Here is a 12644-nt window from a genome sequence, read left to right on the forward strand (position 1 = left end):
ACAGGACCCCTCTTCTCAGAGTGTATAACGTATTGTCTTAAACGTCATGTACGAAATGGCTAAATTTTTTTAAAGCAAATTTCATCTTCTGAATGAATCAAACTGCAAAGGATTTTCACTTAAAGTACAGAAAACTGATACTCAAAAGTTTATGCCCCCAATCACAATCTTTCATCCACTAGATGGCGACATTTTCAAAGGAATTTACCTTGTCTTCTTGTCCTTTTGTGTTTATAAAATAAGTGGGGGTGGGGGAGAGTCAAAACAGACTACTTTACTAGGTACTTTACTAAAAGGAAGAAAAATGAAAAATTCCCACACATGATTTGAACTCATCCTGTTTATGATGCAATGAATTTACCATAAGAAATAACTCATGCATATATCAGAACTTATACTGAGCCACTTCCCCAATTATTCTTTTTAACTAATAAAATACAATTATTTTATTACAATTACACTATGGTAAAGAAATATTGTTTGTAAAGTTGCTTTGGACTTATTTGTATTGTGAAAAATACAGAACAAATCAAATTTAATTAACTTGAATTCAATAATATTTCTACTTAAAACAAACACATTTAGATAAAAGTAGTTCGTGTATATTGCAGTGATTTTTTTTTTGGGGGGGCATTCTTCAAGAATTGTACTCCAATGAATATACCTGGGTAGGTCTACGCAAGTCAATTTCTAAATAGGCCTTGGCTAGAAACAAACAAATAAATAAATAAAGCCATTGAACATTTCCACCATTATTGCTCAGGGTATTGTTTATCCAAAGTTAATACAAAATATGAACATATTGGAATTATAGTTTCAAAGATAGAATTACAAAATATTAAAATTTAAACTAAAACTACATATTTGAAACCAACATGCAATACCAACTGAATTTTGACTTAAAACCCTTAGTAAGATCTAGCCCTTGTGACAACTCAGTGTGGCAACTAACCCCAATAACCTTTATATGTGCAGAGATCAGGTTAATAATATTCACATTCTGAGTTATAAACCTGCGTTTCACTTGTTTGTGCTTTAATGCTTATTTGTTTCCATTATCATATGCCAGGAAACCATGACGTCAAGCTACCCCAGATGGGGCTTTCACTGTCATGCTATCAGCACCCACAAACAGCTGCTTATATGATGACTACCATCATCTCCGGTCCAAAAAGTACAATAAACAAAAACAAAGAAACACATAATATGAGTGTACAACACACACACGTGCGTTGAATGAGCATATTCACTACCACAATGAGTTAAATAGATTCGCTGTTGTTGGTTCAACAAATGAAGTGTGACTGAAATCACAATGTTTCAAAGTATCACCTAAGCGTGTTATTTTCCTCTCTAATGTAGAGTAGACTGGGCTATCTTTTCACTTCAGGTAGGCAAAGTATTTGTCCTTGTTCTGATTAATCTGGGGTTTCATTTACAAAACTTGTTTTCTTTCAGTCTCAGCTCAGCTCTTCCTAACTGAAACACTCATCATACATGTAACAGAGGCAACAATGTCATTTCTCAGAAGCAGTGTCTCCTAAAAACCGCAGCAGATGACAGTATGCGTAGGAGATAAATCAATCATAACAGCCATTTTGGAGGCTGTTTTAACACATTTGATGAAATAATATTTTTATTGGGCTGTGATAATTTTTTCATAGTGACAAATGATGTGTCCTAAATCTGTCCTGAATGTATAATTCCAGCAGTGAATTTTTTTAAATGACAATGACCTGCACGCATCTCATCTCAGGAGTCAAAAGACACGGTGTTCCAGATCGTGCCCACTGGCAGGAAGCAACAATCCTCCGCATGCACCCATTCACCCCCTCCTCCTCCTCCTCCTCTTCCTCCTCCTCTTCCTCAGGAGAGAGAACTCTGGATGAATGTGGCACGTGCAGCATAGAGGCTGTTAAATGAAGGCTGTACCCACATCCTGTGTTGAAGTAAATGTCTTAAACTAACACCTGCCTGCCCTGCCCCTCGCCTTCTGCAATTACTGTAAAGCTCAAAACTGCTGAAGAGTGTTCTGTTTTGTTTTTAAGTTGTAATAGTATTTTTAAATGCATTTGCCAGATGTCTTGGAAGCACAGAAAGCTACACACATCACTGCCGGCAAACAAATATTAAAAGATATGAATGTGGTAGAATTGAATGAGTTATGAAATGCAGTACGTTTCAGAAACAGGGAATTGGAAACATGACAGTGCACTGATTTTTATTTTATAAAAAACAATTATTTGTATTTTTAATTTTAAGTAATATATTTTATATATATATATATATATATATATCACACAGATCTGGAAAAAATTAAGAGTCCACTGCAAAATTATCAGTTTCTCTGGATTTACTATTTATAGGCATGTGTTTGAGTAAAATTAACATATTGGTTTTATTCTATAAAGTACTGACAACAATTCTCCAAATAAAAATATTGTCATTTAGAGCACTTACTGCAGAAAATGACAACTGGTCAAAATAACAAAAAAATTTTCAGATCTCGAATAATGCAAATAAAACAAGTTAATATTCATTTTTAAACAACACAACACTAATGTTTTAACACAGGAAGAGCTCAGAAATCAATATTTGGTGGAATAACCCTGATTTTCAATCACAGCTTTCATGCGTCTTGACATGCTCTCTGCTGGTCTTTCTCATTGCGCAAAAATTCAAGCAACTCAGTTTTTTTTTATGGCTTGTGGCCATCCATCTTCCTCTTGTTCACATTCCAGAGGTTTCAATGAAGGTCTAGAGATTGGACTGACCATGACAGGGTCCTCTATCCACACCTTGATTGATCATCACCGCACCTCCACCATATTTCACAGTGGGTGCGAGAAACTGTGGCTTGAAGGCCTCCCAGGTCTCTGTTTAATCATTAAACGACCAGATGGAGGATAAGTGATGATCTGGAGGTGCTTCAGCAAGGCTGGAATCAGACAGATTCGTCTTTGTGAAGGACGTATGAATCAAGCCACATACAAGTTTATCCTGGAAGAAAACTTGCTTCCTTCTACTCTGACAATGTTCCCCAACTCTGAGGATTGGTTTTTCCAGCAGGACAATGCTCCATGCCACACAGACAGGTCAATAAATGTGTGTTTGGAGGACCAGTGGATCAAGACCCTGTCATGGCCAGCCCAATCTCCAGACCTGAACCCCAATGAAAACCTCTGGAATGTGATCAAGAGGAAGATGGATGGCCACAAGCCATTAAACAAAGACGAGCTGCTTAAATATTTGCACCAGGAGTGGCATAAAATCACCCAACAACAATGTGAAAGACTGGTAGAAAGCATGCCAAGACCCATGAAAGCTGTAATTGGAAATCAGGTTTATTCCACCAAATATTGATTTCTGAACTCTTCCTAAATTAAACTTTAGTATTGTGTTTAAAATTTTGCAATATTCTTGGTCTGAAAACACTGCATCTTTTTTTGTTATTTTGACCAGTTGTAATTTTCGGCAGTAAATACTCTAAATGACAATATTTTTATTTGGAATTTGGGAGAAATGTTGTCAGTACTTTACAGAATAAAACAAATGTTAATTTTACTCAAACACATACCTAGAAATAGTAAATCCAGAGAAACTGATAATTTTGCAGTGGACTCTTAATTTTTTCCAAAGGTCGACCGAAAGTGGTTGACTGAACATGGTGGAAAAGGCTGATAACGGATTAATCAGCCGACAGTTTAAAAAAATATATAGAGAGCGATTTATAGAATGATTTAAAAAATCCTTACAAAGTCTTTCCTTACAATGACGGACAAAGACACTGAGGCTAAAACAGTCCAAAATGAATAAAATCCCAGAAGCAGTTTATTGTGCAACCAAAATACCAATAATAACCAGACAAAATAAGATTTGGTGCATAACATTGGACTTTTAACTATAAACAAGCCCAAAATTCACCAGGAACTTTTATTTTGAAACGATAGAGTCTTGGCTCTGTTACAATGCTCATTATGGAAGTATTTAACAAACCAAGCTTTTTACTGCCTATATGTATAATATATATATATATATATATATATATATATATATATATATATATATATATATATATATATATATATATATATATATATATATATATATATTAAAATAAAAAACTTTCAGCAACTATTGGCATAGATTTTTGAAGATAACCGATAGTTCCAAAAAACAACTATCTGCAACGATTAATCGGTTAAACCAATTTATTGGTCTCCCTATATGTATGTAATTAAAAATACAAATATTATTCTACCTCTTTTTAAAAAATCCTTTATTGCACTGTAAGAATTATACGGCTCTTTTAAGAAATCTCTATTGCTCCCAAAACTCCCATTTTGGCAATAGAGATCTTTTGTTTACTATTTAGAGAATATTGTTAAAAGAAAGTTGGTTTATTGTAGCCTACATTTCTACAAGTGCCGGTGAAATCTAAATGAAGATGTGAGGGGAAAAGTTGACTCCAAAAAAGTTTGATGGATTTTAATTATAGCTGAGGTATTCACTCTGGCCTGCTTGGAATGCCATTCACATTGCAGAGACTCAGCCCTTATTGGGTCTGTTTCAAAGCGGTAGTGAAAGACAATAATAATGTAATTCACATACACAATTCCAATGCGCACTCATGCAGCCAGCTAAAAACATGTTTTACATATTGAGTGATATTCTACCATACTTTTGAGACGTAGACAAATTATGGCCATTAAAAATTGGACAAAAACATTCATTCCTGAACTTTAAGATACTGAAATAACAACGAAAACAATGAAACCCAAACTAAGAAAAGCACAGCCATCCACCAATGCTCACACAGCAACCCCTAGGACTCAATTGCGCAAGAGTTTATCACTTACGATAAGGACGTGATTACGCTTCATTGTTAATAAAATAAAAGCGAGACAAAAATGAGCACTTTAATAACTTAGTGTCTCTGTTACGCCTAAAGCTACACGTTGTGTTACATAAAAGAAAGATTTGGCAAAAAGTACACCAGCGTTCTGTATTTTTTTCAACGACAAACGTCCCGGATGTCTGCCAACATCGTAGTAGCGCTCGATCTCTTGAGAGATGAGAAAAGTCCTCGTATTATTGCCGCGAAAGACACTAAAGCACACACAAGCTGTAAGAATTTGTTCCTCTTACCGGATTGAGTGGTTTATGGCGGTCTTCTGCACGCGACAGCTTCTCGTAGTAAAGTGTTCATACAGCGTGCAACTGTGTTGTTTACAAAGTATCGAGCTGAATTCCGATTGGTCCCGGTTGAGTCAAGGCGACGCCCGAAATTAGCGCCTCATCTGAAATGTTAGCGAAGCGACAACCTGCTTCCTTTATTATCGGCAGTTCTTCACATAATCGCGTCACAGATTTGTTGATTATAATGGAAGGGTTCTAGTTTCTCGCACCACTCGTTACAGATAGTAAATTTGCGCTTTTACTATAATTGTAATGCTCAGATTGTACACAAGGTGGTGCCATTGTCAATCTTCTCCTCGGCATTTACTACACTAGGAATCTGCCAGATTTATCATATTCATTAGAAGTTTTTATTGCTTGCATTGAACACTGCAAAGGAGACGTGAATATGCTGGTATTAAATGAAACCTCAGTTCCAGATTAATGTCCACTACAAATGTCTTATACAATATACAATTGGACCAAGTCTAAGCATATTTCAAGAACATTTTTATTCACCATCATTATTCTTTATTTATATCAGAATTTCAGGAAAAACAGAACATAACAGAATATGCAATATCCAATCATGCACACAAAATAGCAAAAAGCTATATCTTCAAACATGTTGAAGAAAATAACTAATATAATAATAATAACAATAAAGCATAACGAGATGAACACTCAACATATATTTTAGTCCACCAAACTGAATTGAGTAATCTTTAACCAAACAAGTTAAATATATGAAAGTGTTATTGGTTTAATTTTTATTCGTTAAACAATTCAAATGGGTCAATCTGTTAAATAAGTTTATTAAAATGCGTAAAATATGAGAAAAATGTGTATGATTACTGTATGATTTGACTGAACATGAATATTTTGAGCCAACTGTGCGCTCGTTGCTTTATAATAAAATATGGCAACTATTGGTCTCAGAATTGGTTTTAGAAAAGTTTAGATCCATTTATTATGAAGCCGTTACTCTCATCCGATTGTTTATTTAATCATCGTATTACATAATAATGAACTGCCCTGAAGTGGCTCGCGCTCGGTGTTGATGCGTGACGTCAGAACATGCTCTCCGCGCCCCTCCCCTTTTGTCGTCAGCCTTCTGTGTTGTCTCCGCATAATTAAAATGAATCCCCGCCCAAGCTGACTCCAGCTTGGCTGCGTTATTTGGGGACAGTCCGAAGATGGCGACGGCCCAGCTGTATTGCGTCTGCCGGCAGCCGTACGATGTGAGCCGGTTTATGATAGAATGCGACATTTGTAAAGACTGGTTTCATGGCAGGTACGTAATTAAATCGTTTCACCGTGGCATAGTGTGTCAAAAATGTGGGAAAAAAATACATTTTTTAAAATAATAATAATAATTAATAATAATAAAAAATACTCGAACGTACGAAATCATATGGCACTTTCTGTTGTCCGTTAACCGTGCTCGTCATGAGACCGTTTCACGCGCTGCTTTATCTATATTTCCATGTGTTAATCGCCTCCTATGACACTTTCCAACTTAAAACGCTCGTGTTCTGCGTCTATTGTTTCTTCCTTCCTTAATTAAAGTCGTTACTGTTTTGTAGTTCCTTTTGACAGTTTTTCCGTGGCTGCTCAAAAAATCCAGCAATCTGAGCAGCGAGAATAGGTTGCTTTGTGGCTAGGAGTTGCGGAGCATCAGCTGACATTAACCCCTGATGTAGCCTAGTTTTGAGGCGAATAAGTAAATGTCAACATTGTCATGGTTGTTGAAGTTCACTTGAGCCTGTTAGACAAAGTAAGAAATAAGACATGATCGATTTAGGGCTGAAACTTGGTTTGCATCTTTCACGTGAACTCGTGCACTGTGATGTTTTCGTTCTGTTTGTGTTTTGGTTTAACAAAGTTGCTGTAAACTGCTTGGTTGCAAGTATAGAGGCATCAACTGAAAAGAAAATGCCCAGTGACAGATTGTTGGACTGAATGGATTTCACTCCTCACCAACATGAATAACATTTAGGGTGAACAGATGGAGTCCGTAGTGTGGACGACAACATCTGGATGGATATTTTCGTGACTTGAGTTTCCTTTATTTTAATTATGTCCTTATTTGAAGGCAACCGGGAGTTTCGACATTTATTTCTAGTAAATAAAACATACATGGCGTCCTGGTTATTTCTTTGTTGGATTATTGGCAGCCATGGGCAAGTCAGTCTGTGAAGCGTGAGGAAACGTGGGGGGTTTCGACGAAAAGTTACATGGGGAGGGAGGGGGGTAACTAAACAAAGACGTGTGGTTTAGTTTACGAGATGAGACATTTCTCACGTCAAATGCTTTGAACTGCACGTGCATTACAGATTGCTCTCAAAGTAGCTTCCTTTTTTGGCGTTAGCCATGTTTAATGGCACTTTTAAATGTAACAAGAAAGAGACATAAGTTCTTAAACCGTATTGTTCTGCGATTGTTTGGTCTTTTTGATAGACAGCAGGGGTCGGGCATTTAAATCCTCCCGTTTAACAAACGTGTGCATATAGTGCCGCCTCTTAAAGGGACATGCGTAATGTGTTCAACGTGGAGTTGTGCCCGTGCATGACACACTCTGAAAGAAATGTGCTTGAACTGCAAAATGTCGCCAGAAGGCATGAATCAAATAAGATATTGTTCTTCCTGTTTGTATGCCTTGTGTTTGCAAGTGTGGTATAGTTGGCCTTCACATTTCTCTTTTAGATGCTTGTATAACCTTATTATCCACAGTATATGTTGTTTCATTTGTGCACTTTTTCACATGCATGTAGAATGTTCTGCAAAAAATGCAATGCTGGCAGAGTGCCAAGAACCTAGTGTTTGTGAGCCAAATTTCTGTTTGCAATAGATTATTTTCAGCAGTAGTACCATATTTGATTTTTGACAAGAATGAACATAAGGCTGTGAGTGATAGACTTGCTGTCTCTTGGATGGCATACACTGTTTAAAGCTGTATAAAGCTCGTAGATCACATCTTTAAAACATATTCATAACTTGTGTTTTCTGGAGTTTTCTGTCTGCTTAACTTTATTTTAGAAAGATGTTTTTCTTGGCGGAACAATCCAAAACACTTTAAACAACAGTACAATCCATTGAAGGAAGGAATTAAGTCAATCCTTCACAGTCTAATTTTTATTCACATCAAAAAATCAAATATGGTGTTGATGTGATTAAGCTACATAAAATGCTTAAATAAACATTTATCATGTTTTTTTCAAGGAATTATCTATTTAAATAGCATGTTATGTTGAATTTTGCCAGGGGTGTTCTATATCACCGTTCAGGTGCCTGCTGGATATAACGCTGGCTAATCATATTTACGGGATGCATGGTTGATACGTTTTGTTCAGTGTTACTTAAAGGTTCCATGTGGCACTGCTGCCTGCCACCAATGGGATTAAGCTGTCTTGTCCACCACCCGGCCTGGGCTGTTATCTGGCTCTGTACACAGCCTGGTTTAGGAGGAAAGAGCCACTAGGGGTGAAGGACTCAGAGGATTATTAATCTAATCATATTTGTGCTTGATAGTGACAAGAGGCCCAGCTTGATGTCAGATATACAGTTAAAACCTTGCAAAACTCCTCATGCATGCCTTGCCTAGCCACATGGATGCAGACAATTTACAGTGACATCTCTGAATGTTGGCTAATGGTCTTTTTTTTTCTTATTATTATTATTATTATTTGCTTTTTGTGTTTTCTGTAGTTATTTTTGGGGAGAATTTTGGGACTCTGTGGAATTAATTAAAACATTGTAAAATGTGTTAAATGGAGCTGATAGAAGGCTAATAAAGGCGCTCTTTTTGATAGCTGATAGTGTTATCACGTTAGGCAAAATATCAAATAAAAAAAAAAATGAAAATTCAAGGGACTGGAGATGAGTAAAAGTTTGTGAAATTCTGTCTGAGCCTGATCATTGGTTTTTAGACTCAGTAGGGATGGTTCACAATGGTTGAATATATGAATATATATATATATACACATATACATATACATATATATATACATATATATTCATACATATTGTATCGTTAGGTGGCTGGTGATACCCAGCACCATTTGGAATATAGTGCATGAGTCATATCAGTTACATTTACCGGTACTGTGGTTTCATATTTTTAAATATTTTTTTCCAGAAAAACAAATGACAGTTTGTGTTCCACAGAATAAAGAAAATTATTTCTGTGTGAAATATTCCTTTAGCTATGCTCAATGGTGTGACAAAAACAAAAAAAAAAAATAAAAAAACAAGGTAAAGGCAAAATAGCCAAATATTTGGGTCTGAAACTGTTTAGCTGTGGTAGGATTGCTTTATAAAGCAATTAATGTAATGTAGCAACTTTTCCGAGAGAGTTTTAGTACAAACTGTTTATCAGCAAAACGAAGTACGCTAATTCAAAGTTACTAAAAATATATATATATCTAAACATAAGAAATATACATACACGCATTGTATAAATATTGGGTTGTTGTAGTTGTTTGTTTTGATTATTGGGGGAGTTACCCCACCCCCACCCCCCTGGAATCTTTGCCTCTGCCTAACCTTCAGGAAATCCTCCTGAATCAGTGAGATCTGTGATTCAGTTGTATGTGTTTCTTTGTCTCTTGAATAATGTGTATATTTGCATGCTTGATGCACATGGGTGGTTGTGTTTGTAGCAGGGGAAAGATTGATGGAGGCCTCACTGGCCAGAGGCAAGGTCAAAGCCCCATTCATCAGCATCCCTCTGAGGTTGAAATCACTGAGAAGACATAGATGGTTCTGTCTCTCAGCCGAGATTTTAAGTGGGATTGGCCCGGTTGAAAAAGTCACCTCCGCCTCTTTCCTCCAATGTTTATGGGACATTAGGGATTCTTAATGATGACAAGATACCTCAGTCATGAAGTCATCTTTGTGAGCTTAACTGGGATTGTTCACCCTATCACTAGAGTATCAATTAGGACATTGTCATCTTATGGATTGTTCTCAAAAAGCCTAGAAAATAAGAAAAAATATGGCTCAATATGTAAATGACAATAAAATCTCAAACAGTAGTATGAATTATGTATTGGTTTTCTGTAGCGTACCATTTTTATGTAAGCATTATGTCAGGAGCGTTTTTCACAGACCGGTTATAATTAACAGCCTTCGGAGGGTAACTTATTGATTTCAAGACAATTATCCACTTTATGTGTAGACTGGGTGATGTCAAATGGTCATTTGTTACATTTATCATATCTAAGAAGGGCTGTTATTGTATTTAAAAGCTTTGAAAAGAGAAGGTAATTATAGTCGTGGGAAAGTCGCCTCAAACCACAGGCTTCATTTCACTTTTCGCAAAACGCGAGGTAGAGATCTGATTCATCTGAAATTCGCAAGACCACCAAATCACCGTTTTACCAAAGCAGAATGTGCAATTGCAGTATAAAGTGTGGTTAAAGGGGCAGCATGATAAGCTTTGTGAGGAGCTGACTGATATTTTAGTGATTCACTGAAAATCTTGCCTTGAAATCATACAGGTTTCAAAACCTGAACGGGAGTAAATTACAGAATCTTTATTTTTGGATGAACTGTTCCTTGAAGACTGCAAAGCTCAATGCTGTTTTTATTGTCTGTTACAGTCTCGTGTGACTGGCATCTTCAGACAAAGGAAGGTGAGAGTTGGCAGCACAGTGGCTTCCAGAGGAAGTCCCCTGCTATAGTTGAGGCGATGGTCTTGGCCGAGCTGTGGGTTTAAAGCAGCAAAGCCCTGTTTCCTTTGCTAAATGCTACTTCCTGTGCTCATTACTCTCTGGGGCACAGCCAGCTGCGTTTATGACAGGCGGTCCGGTTCCTCACAAAAATAAATGTAGTGAGAGAGGAGGGATTCTTTAGTTTATCTTTCTTCACCCTCGTTTTAGTTTATGTTTCCTGCTCCACTGTCTGTTGGCTGTGCTTTTTTTGCAAATGACTTCCTCCCCGACTTCCGCAAGTCAGGCTTAATTTAGAGAACAAGTGAAACCACACATCAAAATGGACAGTGGTCTCTGTGTTCTTTCCAGAAAAGTTGTGGTGGAGGAAACCTCAATGGTTAAGGATCTGGCATACTAACACAAAGCGTGTTGGTTCACTCCCAAGTTGCTCCACAGTCCTGCTTGGTCACCCTATCTTTCTATTCTATCATTATGCCCTCAGGCAAGGCACTTAACCCCAGTTTACTCTAGTAGGATTGTCGCTGCAATTAGAGGTTTGTAAATTGCACAAGATGAAAACTGTCCGCAAATGACAGGTAACTCCAGCTTGTGACTGATGGATGTGAGAGGTCATTGTCCGGTTCTGGTTTGGCGTCTAATCGAATTCCACTCATAGAAATCCTACACCACCACCTCAAGTTAAAGGGGACCTATTATTACCTTTTACATAGTGTTTGTACATAAATGTGAGTTGGCACATGTGTACACAGCCACCCTACAATGTTAAAAGTCCACCCACTCCTCTTTCTTATTTTTCTATTAATCAAAAACAGTGTGTCAAAAAATTTATGTTTTTTTGTTTCCGCTCTAACGAGACGTCACATTAGAGCAGGCCTCGCCCACGACTGGTGTCAGACTCCACCCTATTATCATATATTTATATTTATTCATTTGGCAGACGCTTTTATCCAAAGCGACTTACAAAAGAGGAAAACATAAGCGAATCATCTTAAGGACGGAGACAGTGTTTGTTTTTTTGTGACCGGTTAATTGCTTATGGAAAAGATGTGTTTTAAGTTGTTTTTTGAAGACAGAGTTAGCTTCACGGATGGAGTTGGGAAGGTCATTCCACCAACATTGTAAGATGAAACTCAAAGTCCAGGAAAGTGTTTTGGTGCCTCTTTGTGTTGGTACGACAAGGCGACGTTCCTTAGCCGACCACAGGCTTCTGGTGGGTGAGTAGTTCTGCAGAAATGAATGAAGGTATGCTGGAGCAGACCCAGTGACTGTTTTATATGCCAGCATCAGAGCCTTGAATTTAATACATGCATCAACAGGCAGCCATTGGAGAGAGAAAAGCGTGATGTAACATGTGCTCTCTGTTTCATTAAAGACGAGACGTGCTGCTGCATTGTGGATCATTTGCTGAGGTCTAATTGCACATGCAGGAAGGCCTGCAATGAGAGCGTTACAGTAGTCCAGTCTAGTTATGACAAGTGACTGAACAAGCAGTTGTGTGGCATGTTCAGAGATGAAGGATCTTATCTTCCTGATATTGTAGAGTGTAAATCTACATGATCTTGCAGTCTTTGATCTTTCAGTCTATTATCATAGATCCTCCTCTTGAGTGATCTACACACAGTCCGCCGTTTTATTCCGCACTGGAGCAGTTACAGTGAGAAGAATAATGTCTTGTAAGCATCATAAGTGTTCTGTTGTTGGCTATAAAAGTCAACATAAGAGTCTTCATGTACTCCCGGCATCAGAGCAAAAAAAAATTTGTTCTTGAAGGAAACGTGCCCCCAAAGCATA

The 12644-nt window shown here is 37.3% G+C and overlaps 1 protein-coding gene across 1 annotated transcript in view; it reads left to right on the top strand.

The window, feature by feature from the left end:
• Positions 1–6374: 6374 nt before the first annotated feature.
• LOC127640720 (lysine-specific demethylase 7B-like) overlaps positions 6375–12644 on the top strand; it is a 32552-nt gene continuing 26282 nt past the window's right edge. Inside the window, exon 1 of the mRNA XM_052123431.1 lies at positions 6375–6472. Coding sequence (XP_051979391.1) covers positions 6375–6472 — 98 coding nt within the window. The remainder of the gene's footprint in view (positions 6473–12644) is intronic.

Source organism: Xyrauchen texanus, chromosome 49 (assembly GCF_025860055.1).
Source record: "Xyrauchen texanus isolate HMW12.3.18 chromosome 49, RBS_HiC_50CHRs, whole genome shotgun sequence".
NCBI classification, from domain to species: domain Eukaryota; kingdom Metazoa; phylum Chordata; class Actinopteri; order Cypriniformes; family Catostomidae; genus Xyrauchen; species Xyrauchen texanus.